The 14,470-nt window shown below is 35.6% G+C and overlaps 1 protein-coding gene across 11 annotated transcripts in view; it reads right to left on the bottom strand.

The window, feature by feature from the left end:
* BIRC6 (baculoviral IAP repeat containing 6) overlaps positions 1 to 14,470 on the bottom strand; it is a 225,829-nt gene that overhangs the window by 120,549 nt on the left and 90,810 nt on the right. For 7 of the 11 annotated variants that reach the window (XR_009248332.1, XM_058682986.1, XM_058682993.1 and 4 more), the window contains 11 exons: positions 13,315 to 13,529; positions 12,919 to 13,127; positions 12,138 to 12,484; positions 11,305 to 11,524; positions 10,688 to 10,821; positions 9,598 to 9,735; positions 7,939 to 8,066; positions 4,143 to 4,274; positions 1,861 to 2,076; positions 1,074 to 1,257; positions 292 to 447 (listed from right to left, as the gene is read on the bottom strand). Coding sequence is in view for 10 of the 11 variants with exons in the window: in XM_058682986.1 (XP_058538969.1) it covers positions 292 to 447; positions 1,074 to 1,257; positions 1,861 to 2,076; positions 4,143 to 4,274; positions 7,939 to 8,066; positions 9,598 to 9,735; positions 10,688 to 10,821; positions 11,305 to 11,524; positions 12,138 to 12,484; positions 12,919 to 13,127; positions 13,315 to 13,529 (2,079 nt within the window). In the remaining variant the exon portion in view is untranslated. The remainder of the gene's footprint in view (positions 1 to 291; positions 448 to 1,073; positions 1,258 to 1,860; positions 2,077 to 4,142; positions 4,275 to 7,938; positions 8,067 to 9,597; positions 9,736 to 10,687; positions 10,822 to 11,304; positions 11,525 to 12,137; positions 12,485 to 12,918; positions 13,128 to 13,314; positions 13,530 to 14,470) is intronic. The other 4 variants (XM_058682989.1, XM_058682991.1, XM_058682992.1 and 1 more) reach the window with 2 other exon arrangements.

The raw sequence follows: 14,470 nt of genomic DNA, 5'->3' as shown, positions 1-14,470 counted from the left end.
AAATATATTTTCAAGGGTGCTTGGGTGACTCAGTTGGCTAAGCATCTGACTTCGGCTCAGGTCACTATCTCACAGTTCATGGGTTCAAGTTCCATGTCAGCCTCTGTGCTGACAGCTCGGAGCCTGGAGCCTGCTTCAGATTCTGTGTCTCCCTCTTTCTCTCTCTCTCCCTGCCCCTCTCCTGCTCATACTCTGTCTCTCTCTCAAAAATAAATAAAACATTAAAAAAGAGAGAGAGAAAGAGAGCAAAGGCTACCTTCAATAAACAAAACTTAAAGAAGGGGCAGGTACCCGTTATATCGTGTGTCAAAGGCTCATCTATAGTCTCCAGCAGCTGAACTGAAGACTGCTGCAGGGAGTCATCAGAGTCACCAGCTGCTGCAGCTACATCATCACTCACTGCTCCTTCCTCCATGGCTTCTGCCGCTACCGGAGCCAGTAGCTCTCCTGTATGAAAGAAAAGAGCCATAACCGCTTTAATAATTTCTTAGCCAATATCCAAATCATATGAAAGCATATTTTCCTCCAGTTTAGAGAATGACAGCGTGTATGCTCGACCACCTATGAAAGACTGAGGCAAAAGATTCTCCACCTACCTGTGCAAATGCTAGGACCCACCGCTCTAACCTCAAGTGTTAAGGACAAGTAACGAGTAGAAAACACAAACTGTATAATATGACTAGGAGTTATGATAGTCCCTTTACCTATATTAACTCACTTAATCATCAAAACAACTTTATAAGGAAGGTACTCTTATTATCCTTATTTTATGGATGAAAGGAATGAGGCACACAGAGCCCTCAAGGTCACATAAAGAACAGCAGCCCACTGCTGATAATAATAATGAAACAGACTATCTCTAATGTTTCTGTTAACAACATAACTCCTCCATAAAGACTTGACATTTATCACAACTACCAACCTAATTAAATACAAAAGTCATTCCAAATGGTTGCTACTGATACATTAAGTAGACTTTTACACTTTGGGTTACAGTTTCTTTTAAATGTTACTTATTCAAGCCATGACCAGCTAATTTGGACATACCTTATGAAAAATAAATCCACACAAACCTGCTAATATATCCTGTAGCATACAAGTTAAGGAATACTGAGCCCAAGCACCACCCCAAGATATATCTCCTCTATTGAAGTCAGTTCCAACCAAAAGTAACAGCAGTCTTTCCAGCTGGGGTTCATTCACAATCTCACACAGATGTATAGTTGGCCTCGTGGCATTTGCAATGCGTGCCAGAACCTGCAATATTTTATCAAGCCATACATTTTATAAAGCCAACATTTTATAAAGCCATACATTTAAACATCAATTACATGTGTTTTTTCCAAAAACAAACAGCTGGAATAATAGTTGTCATTAATGACATATGCTTTCAGTGTCAAAATAATTGCTTGAGATAAAATGCAAAGAAATGTATTTTCATGGATCAAATATTAAAATCTCATTAAAAATCCTGGTGGAATGGTTAAAAATAATTTTTATGAACAATGAATATGCTACAAGAAAGCTTTCAGGGCATGAAAACCCCTCATTACGATAATTTGACACTTATTTGTGTACTTCCTATTTTAATTAATAGAAAAAGGTAGGTTGAGGATAGACATACCTACCTTATAGGCATTTCAGATCGACATTAGAGTTTTAACTAGGTTAAAAATAGAAATCACATCTACTAAGAAATCTACTTTTTCAGTCTTTCAAGGCACAATAAAAACCTGAATTACATAAAGCAAACCAATAAAAGCACTATTATTTCTCTTAATCAAAAATCAAAGACTGCAGTCTTTCTTTTTCTTACCCTCTAAGTCTGTAATTATAAATTACGCCTATTAGTTTACTTACCTTACAAACAAAAAGTAAGAGATCCGCATGACATGTAAAATCCATGGAGAGAAGAAACAGAGTAAGTTTCTGCACTACTGAAATACAACGTTCATGGGCCAGGGTAAATGGAAGTGGTTCTATCTCTGGACTTTCTTTTGTTGTTGTAACTTCTGTATCTAAATTAGAACGGGACCATTCTGCTGTCCGACGTAACCGAATTAAATCCTTGAAATGCTGCATAGAGAAATTTACAGTATTTAAATCAGTGTTTATTAATGTTTATTTATATTTGAGAACACGTGCACATGCGCAAGTGAGCGGGGGAGGGGCAGAGAAAGGGGGAGACGCAGAATCTGAAACACGCTCTAGGCTCTGAGCTGTCAGCACAGAGTTCCACGCAGGGCTAGAACTCATGGATCACGAGATTATGACCTGAGCCGAAGTCAGAGGCTTAACCAACTGAGCCACCCATGTGCCCCTAAATCATTGTTTACCGAGTAAACATTCTTTCACTATAAATTTATTTATAGATGAAAATAGCCACTTCAGAAAACTTACAACTTTTAAAGAACAAAATTTTAGATAAACCGTAAGATTCATAAGTAATATTACTTTCTGATTTCATACATCCAACCAATGGAATAAATAACTCCCTGCAAAATCTAATTGTTTTTTTCTTTTAATTAAAAAAAATTTTTTTTAATTGTTTTAGGCTCCAGGCTCTGAGCTGTCAGCACAGAGCCCGATGCGGGGCTCGAACTCATGAACCTGAGATCATGACCTGAGCTGAAGTCGGACGCTTACCGACTGAGCCACCCAGGTGCCCCAAAATCTAGTTTTAACTATGTTGCTGATAAATCCTTTCCAAATCGTGACTGTTATCTCCATGTTATAACTAGACTTAATTCCTCACCCACAGGAAAAGGGAAATAAATGGAAGACTTTCATTTTCATTTCCAAAAAGTGAAATTCTACATTAAGGCTACATTGGGTCAAATCCAACATCTTGAATAAAAATTACCAAAACACCCAAAACATAATTCAGAAAAGGTGGATGATAAACCTATTAACATAACTTCAACTATAGAGTATTAACTCAAGTTATTTCAAAATCTGATGGAATAATGATAACTTCGTATTTAAAGAAACACAATAAACAAAATTGGCTGCTATATGTGTTATCCGCCCCCAAATTAAAAAATAAATATTAACTGGGGCACCTGGGTAGCTCAGTCAGTTAACTGTCTGATTTCGCTCAGGTCATGAACTTGCAGTGCACGGGGTCAAGCCCTACCTCAGGCTCTGTGCTGACAGCTCAGAGCCTGGAGCCTGCTTTGGATTCCATGTCTCCCTGTCTCTCTGCCTCTCCACCACAGTCGCCTTGCCTCTTTCTCTCTCAAAAATAAACTTTTTAATAAAAAAAAAATATATTAAGTTATATTTAAAATTTTTATTTACAAATCACAGGATTTGATTTTCACTTAGAAAAAACACATTAAGGGGCGCCTAGGTGGCTCAGTCGGTTGGTTGGGTGTCTAACTTCGGCTCAGGTCATGATCTCATGGTCTGTGAGTTCAAGCCCACGTTGGGCTCTGTGCTGACAGCTCAGAGCCTGGAGCCTGTTTCAGATTCTGTATCTCCCTCTTTCTCTCTCCTCCCCCACTCATGCTCTATCTCTCTCTTCTCAAAAATAAATACATCTTAAAAAAAAAATAAAAATAAAAAATAAAAGAAAGAACACATTAACTAAACTATACACTTCCTTGAATCTTTTATCTTCAATTTACTGGAACACAATCCACTTTAAAGTAAGCACACCAGGGGGCGCCTGGATGGCTCAGCAGGTTAAACGTAGGACTTTAGCTCAGATCATGATCTCATGGTTTGTGGGTTTGAGCCCTGAGTCAGGCTCTGTGCTGACAGCAGAGAGTCTGGAGCCTCCTTCAGATTCTGTGTCTCCCTCTCTCTCTTTGCCCCCTTCCCATACTCGTACTCTCTGTCTCTCAAAATAAAGACAATAAATAAATAAATAAATAAATAAATAAATAAATAAATAAATAAATAAATGTAAGCACACTGGAAACATACTGTAAATCCATACTTATCATATATTTCCTTGAGTTAAAAGCTACCTTCCCTCAAAAAGGGGGGGGGGGGGTATAATAGATCTTTCTGTTGATAAACTGAATAATATATATTTAAGTTTCTTAATTATTATTAAAGATACTTTACTCTACTAAAAATATTAAAAGAAAAAGTGACTTTTCCAAAATAATTACATTAAAAAGCATAGATCATACCTTTGAAGTAGCCTGCTTTAGTTTTGCTTGCTCTACCAGAAGTTTATATGATGATCCTTTGTTACTTTGTATTTTTTCTTTTTCCATCTGTTCCACCAAAGCTTTCTGTTTAGCTTTTAATAGGTTAAGTTGCTTAAAGAAAGAAAAAAAAGGTTAATCTTTTTAATCTATATTAAGCTAACAGTGTTAAAAACAACAAAGTAAATTAGTATATACCTCAAAGATTTAATACATTCAAATAATGGAATAAAAAACTCCCTTCAAGTTCCAGTTTTAACTGCATTGCTGATAAGTCATTTCCAAATCCTGACTGTTATGTCCATGTTCTAACTAGACTTAACCAATTCCTTACCCCTGGGAAAAGGAAAATAAATGGAAGACTTTCTTATGTAAGCCCCTAATGAGATTGACTGATAGGTATTTTTTTGGAGGGCAAGAAGTATTTTTAAATATGTGGGGAAATATTTTTATTGTATAATATTCTCAGCTTTGTTTCTATGGCCATCTCCCTCAAAAGTAGTGTAATTTTGGAATATCTATATTTTTTATTAATTGAAAATTTTATTGAGATAACTGTAGATACGTAGTTGTGAGAAATAACAGGGACCTTTTGAAGACTTTACCCATTTTCCTCCAGTGATAACATCTTGTAAAACTATACTGTAATACCACATCAGAGTGTTGACATTGTTAAAATACACCAATTTTATTAGGATTTCTCTAGTTTCACTTCTACTCTTTTAAGTGTATGTCTGTGTTTGTCTATCTTATTTGTATAGAATTCTACACATGTATAGACACATGAACCACCACTACAGTTCCATCACCACCAGGTTCCCTCATGTTGTTCTTTTATGTTGCCCACCCCACATCCCTCCTATCCCATCTGCCCAAATTCCAACCCCTTGCAGCCACCAGTCAGTACCAATGAACAAACAGACCAAAACAAAGAAGAAAAAAATTCTGCACAGGAAGGCCTTAAAAATCCACTGAATGACTTCACCACATCCCCATATAGCCATATATGCAGAATATTATTCTAAATACAAAGTCACTAGAAGGTAATAGCCATGATTATAAATGAATATTTTGTTAAAAACTTAAACCTACTTCTTCAAAGAACATCTCCAAAATTTCTACTTTTGATAGAGATTTTTGTTATCAGGGTGAAAAATTAATATACTATAAAGAAATACTCACTTAGCTATAATCTCCATATATGAAGAAAAACATATCATAAATTAAAACCAGTATGCACATGTATTAGATGATCAACATATGTGTGTGTGAGAACTACCATAAATCAGTATTTTCAGAAAACTATTCTAAAACCTCTACAATAAATACAATTACAATAAAAAGTACATAATTTTAATGTGTTTCAAAACAATCACAATCTTAATCAGCAATTTTTATTATTGCAAAAAAGACATTTTTTTCTCAACTATTTGAGAATAAGTTGGCAACCTGATGGCCAATCACCTCTGAATACTTTTGTATGTACTTCCTAGAAACAAAATCTTTCTGCAAACCATAATAAAACCATCAAAATCAGAGAATACTACTAATACACTACTACCAACTATGCTTCACACCCCATTCTAAGTTTTACCAACTGTCCCAATAACGTCCTTCACAGTAAAGAATAAAATAGTAATATTTTACTAAGGAAAACCCACTGGGTTATATTCTAGCTTTGCTTTCCATCTTCATATTCTAAATTAAACACAGCAAACATAAACATTAAGTGTTCAATAAAATTTAGCTGAATTCAAAAGGATGCACATTATTACCACACAATTAGTTAATAATAAAAAAAAAGGCTGAAAGAAAAGCTTCACATCATTTTTCTTGCAAAAGATCAAACAGCTTAGTCAAAAAAAACATAAGTGAAACCTAAAATTTAGTGCTAAGTCCTTTTTTTTAAAAAAAGCCCAAAGCTTTCACAAACTTGCCAGATCCTAAGGATTTTCATATAAACTCTCATTACAGTTTAAATCAATTATGCAAATAATTATTGGTAAGACACTAGGCTCCATTCTAGGTATCAAGGATATAGTATATAACCTGGCATATACTGTAAGAGAAAAGAGAAAGACCCCTTTAAAAAAATGATAATAATAAAACAATGGCTCACAAGAATCTGATGTCGGCTATAAATTCACTTCTACACAGTACAGTGCACAGGGACCAAATTTTATGTGTAATTTCAAGAGAGATCATGGAACCACGTAAGAAAAAATCCAAATATATGCACAGATGTCCTATAACAAAAACCACATTCTAATACATGACCTTCTTTCTGTGAAAGAAAGACTGAATGTGTGTACATGCAAACATTTGCATGTTAATCAGAGAAAGAAACATACATGCATATTTGTATTTCAAAAAGAAAAAACACTAAAGCATTCATCAATAGGAAAATAGGTAAACAGATTCTGGAACACTCATGGAAGAGTACTCAAGAATAAAAAGAATCAGGGGTGCCTGGGTGGCGCAGTCGGTTAAGCGTCCGACTTCAGCCAGGTCACGATCTCGCAATCCGTGAGTTCGAGCCCCGCGTCAGGCTCTGGGCTGATGGCTCGGAGCCTGGAGCCTGTTTCCGATTCTGTGTCTCCCTCTCTCTCTGCCCCTCCCCCGTTCATGCTCTGTCTCTCTCTCTGTCCCAAAAATAAATAAAAAACGTTGAAAAAAAAATTAAAAAAAAAAAAAGAATAAAAAGAATCAGTGATATACTCAATATGGATGAATCTCAAAAATACCATTTTGAGGGGAAAAAAAGGCAGGTAAAAAAGAGCTCTCTGCATGACTCCTAACAAGACTTCAAGAAATCATTCACTCACAGCGAAACACACAAATCTCATATTAACAAAACAAAAGACACTACCAAAATTTATGACGAATATAATGAAAGGAAAAATACGAGACACATGGGAAACACATTGTATGGCGTACTATCCTAATTTAGAAACCAGAGAAGACCTCTTTGAGGAAGTGAATATAAACTAATGCCTGAGGGGCACCTGGGAGGCTCAGTTGGTTAAGCGCCCGACTCCTCATTTCCTGATTTCGGCTCAGGTCCGGTCTCGGTTCCTGAGTTCGAGCCCCGCATGGGCCCTCCGTTGACAGCATGGAGCCTGCTTGGGATCCTCTCTCTCTGTCCCTCCCCTGCTCATGCTCGCTCGTTCTCGCCCCCTCAAAACAAATAAATAAACTTAAAAAAAAAAATAAAAGAATGCCTGAACTAATGCCTAGTAAGTTAAGTTATCCTATGTGGTTAAGGGAGCAACTCACCGCATACAAAAATCCTGGATGAGAAAACTGGTGGTTCATGAACTCAAATTCAGTAGGGCTAGACTAAAATTCAAACCTGACAGGCACAAAGAGGAAGCAGATGATAGACACCATCAAGCCATGTTAAGGACTTTGAACTGCATGCACAGGTCAACTGAAAGCTACTGAGAATTGGAGAAGGAAATGATATGATAACGTATGACTGAACACAAAAAGGGTGAGAGGCCTTTTAACTAGACAAAAGAAAATGACAGCCTCTCACTTAGAATGGCAGAAACAGAGATGTAAAGAGGTAGACACTTTAAAGGACCTCACCAAAAATGTGTAAACTACAAACTGTTGCCATCTTACGAATAAGGAAGCTCTGTCTCACAACTGTTAAATAATTTCCCTAAGTACCTCATTAAATATCATACCTGAGATCTGACAGTAAGTCTATCTCATGCAAAGTCAAAAGCAATGTTCTCAAACATTAAAATTTTAAAAGTATATTGAAAATTACCTGTTTATGATGAACTAGCTGCTTTCTGATTTTTCTGGAATATAATCTATCAAGGCTACTGCTGCCTTTGGAAGACCTATTTATGCTCTGAGTGTGCAGATTATTGTTAATAAAACTCCACTGGTTACCTATAAGAGCAAGAAAACATTTTATTAATAATTCTGTTAAATGTGGTTTTAAAGTATTTTCCACACCTAGAAAACACAAATTTATAAACATGTCAATCACAACAAAGCAGTTTTAAGGAAACTGGTAGTAAGATATAACCCTAGAAAGGCTAATCCAGATCCTAAATGACTTTAAGATCAGAGTTTTCTCTGTCTCCAATCTTCCCTTTAAGAAAACAGCCATCTTTCTCCGTAGTTGCTTAAGATTAATCTTTGTACAACACAGTACTGATGTAACTCAATTCAAACAATAAATGCTCACTACTGCCTATGTCAAATCCATACGTTAATGCAAGGACCCAAAAAGAGGGCGTTCAATAATCTGACTTTACAAATGTAAAAATAAGGTTAAACGGTTCAAAAATTATGCTGTGTAGCTCGACTTACTCTCATTTTTTAAAACGTGTCCAGACTATTACTTTAAGTATCATTCTTCTTTTCAATTCAGGCTCAATACCACCCCTGAACCACCCCCGAAGTAATCTCCAGTTACTTGTTCATGCTTGCTTAACCTAAAGATATCTTCCCTATTCTCTAATATCCATTAGTCAAGTCAATTCAAATTCTTCAAAACCTACAAAAAATGTCTTCCACCAATGCATTTCCATACTATCTGAATGATATAAATAAAAACTAAGACCTTCAATATTGTAATATTCCAACTTTATATGACAGTTGTATATAATTGTAGATACCTCTATATCCCATAAATCAGTAAATTGAGCCAAAGACTCTAAATATTTAAAACATATTTTCTCTACATGAATAAAATACCCCACCCTTTTACCAAAAGTAATGGGCCCCATTTGACTTATCAAATGATAATCAATTGATTTATGTAGAAAACACTCTGAGGGATCTTTTTTAATACTATGGTCCTGACAATGTATAAAATTCAAATTTTATGGCACTTAGATTTAAGATGGAGCTATTCCAAAACCTTTAGGAAAAGTGTCATTAGGGTGGAAGAAAGGAAGAAAATAATTTGTCTTACAGCTTGATTTCCTTTAACTTTTAAATTTTTCTATGCCCCAAAAGTTTATGGAAAGACTGAAATTCAAAAAAATAAAAAACAAAAACAAAAAATAAGTAAATCTCGTAATTTCCATATCTAAGCATAAAAGCTCCTTATAGTCAATTAGAACTATACTCCATAATGGTAAATAGAATGACACACTATACTAAAATAACAAAGATTTCCTGTTCATAAATTCACTGATATGTATGGTATTAGAAAGTGTTTAAATGAGCCTGGAAATACCTCATGAAAGATACAGTTGTATTTAGACATTAAAAGTCATGCTCAGATAAGGGGTTTGTCCAGAAAGCCCTTCAAAAATAAATTCTACCCTTAAAACAGATTCCTGGTATATTTAATTCTTACTTTAGATAAATTACATACAGCTGTAATCTCCAGGCCAATAGCCAGTTCTGGAACAACTGTGTACTCACTCAAAATCCCCACCAACAGATTATTATAAACTTCTGATACCTGTCAGAAACCTTTCCCTGTCTTTACCATTCAAAGGTTTCTTTGCAGCTGCTGCTTCATCTTCAACAGTTGCCACATAATCCAACAACCTGGACACCAGCATAACAACCCAACTGATCATGGGAATATCCAGTACTCCTAAGAAGAGATGACAGGGGAAAAAACAATCAGGTGACTCTAAGAGTTCTAATGAAGTCTGAGAGGACAGTTATGCGATAAGACATTTTATAAATTTAAAATATACTGTATCATTGCTAACATTAACATTTACTTATAATAAGCCTCAAAATTGGAACTTACGGCCAAATTGAGGAACATACTGAATGTAATGGAAGACAAATGCTTTATGGTATGAGAACAGATTCTTAGTTATAGGTTGAATCCAACAGATAATAATTTATAAATTAGGAAATAAGGTGTAAGGTCCTAGTCTAAGACTTACAGGTAACTAAATAAAAAAAATCTCTCAATTTTGCCTTCATAAAGTTTTTTGAACTACATTCTCAAGTTTTTGTTCCAATAACAATTTTGTTGCTCAAATGAAATACGATGACCAGAATAGCAACTGTGCCTTAAATTAAGGGAGACTTAAATAAGAGAGTTTGAAGGGTGCCTGGTGGCTCAGTCAGTTAAGCATCCAATTTCAGCTCAGATCATGATCTCACGATTCAAGGGTTCGAGCCCTGCGCTGGGCTCTGTGCTGACAGCTCAGGGTCTGGAGCCTGTGTCTCCTTCTCTCTCTGCCCCTCGGCCCTGCTCAGGTGCTTTCTCTCTCTCTCTCTTTACCTTTCTCTCTCAAAAATGAACATTAAAATTAGAGTTTGATCTTAGTTATGAGAGTAAATAGGAAAAACATAATAGTTCCCAAATTCAAAATTCAAATAATGAAAAGGTAATAGATTTTTAAAGCAATAACCACATGGCAGTCAATCACATGCAAGTCTACATTCTAAAAAGTCTACATCATAGAAATATTAACAAAATGTGCCATGATGAATATTAAAATAGGTACTTCACAGTAGCCATTTTATGAAAGCAGTAGTAACAGGAATCTTATGTTTTTACAAAAGATGACCACTTGAAATAATACCTTCTGTCCTCCTATGCATGGGTAACTGCGGCTGAAGAGGTGACAATAAATTATCCAACAGATTAAGTAAGCTTTCTAATACTCCACTATTGCTAAGTGATCTTTGACCAATGCAGGAGAGCAACATGAATACCCTAAAAAAAAAGATATACTAAGTATGAATCAATTTGCTCATTAAAAAAATAATTTACATTGAAATTTAACAAACAATAGGATATGTAGTTCTCAGCATGATTTGTATCTCGAGCTATGATGTTAAAATTGTCTCTTTTCAAACTACAGGTTGTATTTTTTAACTAAATAAGAAACCAAGAAGAGAACTTTATCAAAGTCCCCAGAAAATGTGTTTAACACATAAAGTAACATAATCTGTTAGGAAATACTTGTAAACAGAGACCTATAAACTCCACAGATTCAATTACAAAACTACAGAAGGTAGTCTGGTTATATCATATGTAATTTTCAATATGCGTTTTGCTAAGCATTCCCCAAACCCTGGAAAGACATGTTTCATTTCCCCATTCAGGATCCACATATGTAGGATTTCAAAATCTGAGCAATGACTGTGACAATTAGAAATTACTAATAACGAACAACTCCAGTATCTTCTGACCTACCTATCTTGTGGGAAGATGAGAAGCTGCTCTGAATTGTACAGTTCCTGAAGAACATTAGAAAGAAACTGACCCCACCATCTTTCACCACCACAGAGCTGAACAAGTAGAAGACCAGTATGCAATCGTATCTTTGGTGTTCCACTGATGCACAAGTGTTTAAAAAGCTCTTCACAGGCCTGGGCATGAAATGTGCTCTGCAAAACTGCAGGAACAGAGTGTCCTATTACAAAACAGAAAACAATAAAATTTCCTATTTAAGTGTATGCTGTAGTATCAGTATCAGCATACCTAAATACACTTTCTTCTTTACCAGGATTCAGTACACAATTGTATTTTATTTATTTTGCTATTCATTTCTTTATTCTTCGTATGAAGAATTTAATTGTTAAACACTTGGGGAGGAGAAAATCTAGCAGTTCAATCAACTGTATTTCTTATGTGTGGAGTTGGGTGTATCAGTTAGCTGGGTATGTGTGTTTGTGAGTGCATGTGTAATGATCAAAAATAGCTCCTGTTATTAGAAAATGACAGTATATTAGGGTAGCAATTTAGTAACAGTTTTCACAATAACAATATTTAATGTTTTGCCAATAACAAAATGATGTGCCACATCAACAGCAAAACCTCAAGAAAATTATCGAAAATCCGTTTAAAACAAAAACAAGTAAAAATATGGAGGAAAAAACGAGTTAACCTAAACACATTTCATAGTCACTTTAGAAAGGACATCAAAATGAGCAACACTCAGGAAATATTAACACAACAACAAAACATGCAACAAAATCACATCAAACACATTTCTAACATTTAAAGAACTTAAGCCAAATACAAACCATTGGAAGAGTGAAGAAGACTGAGCAAAGTGTCCAATAAATATCTGATGATGGTACGTAACTGCTCTGTGGAAGACGTCTGAATCAAATCTTTTGGATCTGATGTTTCACTTAACACTTTCCGACTTGTACCTAGAGCTACTTTGAGCCTCTGCACTGCATTATGAGCCAAATTCAGCTGAAGCTGTAGCTGAATACAATCCTGATAGGCAGAAAAAACTCTACTGTCTTCCTCAACTGCCTTGTCTGGTTTTCGCAGAAAGTACTGTGCATTGTTAGCACTGTTGAGAGGAGGAAGATCGATACTTTGCAAAAGAGTTTCCAGTCGATGACAAGCTAAGTTATACCTGTAAATAAAAAAAAAAAAATGTACAAAATAATTCCTGCAATGTTCTCTGATATATATGTATAAATGTACACTGAAAATTAAATCTCTACAACCATTAAAAAGAATTCATCAGTCATTAAGCCAGTTATTTAATCACAATATTTTAATTTATCAAATATTACTGTAACATCCGTTTCCTACTTCCTTTTGTTCTTTTTTTGTTTTTTTTTAAGTTCACATTTTTTTTTTTTTAGTAATCTCTGTATCCAAAGTGGGGTTTGAACTCACAACCCCAAGATCAAGAGTCGCATGCTCTTCTGACTTAAGCCAGGTGCCCTGTCCTATTGTTCTTTTCTATACATCTAGGAAAAGACATTTCTTGAAAAATATATGCAAGACATACAATATAAAAGGTTTCAATAAGATTAAAATAGACTGCAATTTTCTAATAACCTGCACTGTATATCTTCCTGTAGAGCAACCATCATTGCTAAATGCTGGTCAATTTCCGGTTGGTTTGCAGATTCACCCTCTCCCCTTAAAGGATCATGCATTAACTTCAGTTCACTCTCCCAAGGCAAGATATACGTATGACCATAGTAAAATCCTAATGGGATTTTGGCTCTGGCATTTGTACTTCCATAACGTCCAATGACAGTGATCTGAAATGAAATAAAAAACAAAACAAATCGAAACATAAGTATACATACACTCCATCTGCAAAAAAATAAAATTCTGAGCAATGGATTTAAAAAGATAGTTATACTTTTTAACTATATGTCTAAGTATCTTTCATAACCTGTCAGAAACATGGAAAGCCTATCAATTCACTGTCTTGAAGTCTTTTACCTTCATGAATCTGCACACAGGAGGTGGTATCAAGTCATGCAGAATTAGTGAATGGGTGCTTATGTCAGTTGCCACTACCAGTCGCCTCCCATCCACCTCTTCTCCTAAAGTCCAAATGTCAATTGACAAGGAGGCCAAGTCTCCACAAGTGGGAATCAATACATCTGTCAATAGTATTGGTCTGCCAAAATCCAAGGTCACAAATCTCCTTGCTCCTATCAGAGAGAGCAACAGGTGACAAAAAATACCATTGTTTCAATTAACCAAAAGATACATTCAAAAACAGTTGGGAACACTCATCTTAAAATCCGAAATCAACTTATTAAACTACAAACAAATAAGTAGAAAGAGGAAGTAGCCTTTGAAAATTTTCTGAAACTTCAATCCATGCTAGGTAAGACTGAAGTAAAAAATACACAAGAGTAAGTTTGTTACTGTGACAATCAACTGTGCATATAAGCTTAATTTAAAATTTTTTAATGTTTATTTTTGAGAGAGACAGAGTGCAAGCGGGGGAGGGGCAGAAAGAGAGGGAGACACAGAATCTGAAGCAGGTTCCAGGCTACGCGCTGTCAGCACAGAGCCCAAAGCAGGACGCGAACCCAAAAACCGCGAGATCATGACCTCAGCCAAAGTCGGATGCCTTACCGACTGAGCCACCTAGGTGCCCCGAAGCTTAATTTAAAACATCAGAGTAGAAAAACTGTATCATCAAAAACAGTAGATAGATGAACTCTTAAAAGTTATCTATCTGCTCTTTTTTCAATCATTTGGTCACTTTTTAAAACTTTCCCACCTAGACTCATTAATGATACCAAATTGTGTTACTTTAGTTTTCTCAGGCCTTGTTTAACTTCTTATGGAGTTAGATCCTACATTGTGGTTACAATGTAAAACAATGTAAAGTAAAATTACAAGGCAGAAATCACATGCAGTCAGCACCGCCACTATAAAAAATCCCTTAGGAAGGTCCTCCAAAGAAGACAAATACAGCTTATCTCAAACACTGTTTTTTGCCCAGGTAGTGACACATCACTGTCTCTTCAGCTCAGTTCCAGGAAAAGCATATGGCTTATTCTCAAGGACCACACTAAACAGGCAGGATCCCTCTTCGTGTAAACACTAGAATCGCACGCAGCACGGTTGAGATGTGCAC

The sequence above is a fragment of the Neofelis nebulosa genome, chromosome 9 (genome assembly GCF_028018385.1).
Source record: "Neofelis nebulosa isolate mNeoNeb1 chromosome 9, mNeoNeb1.pri, whole genome shotgun sequence".
Lineage (NCBI taxonomy): Eukaryota > Metazoa > Chordata > Mammalia > Carnivora > Felidae > Neofelis > Neofelis nebulosa.
This window is presented reverse-complemented; position numbering and strand designations above follow the sequence as displayed.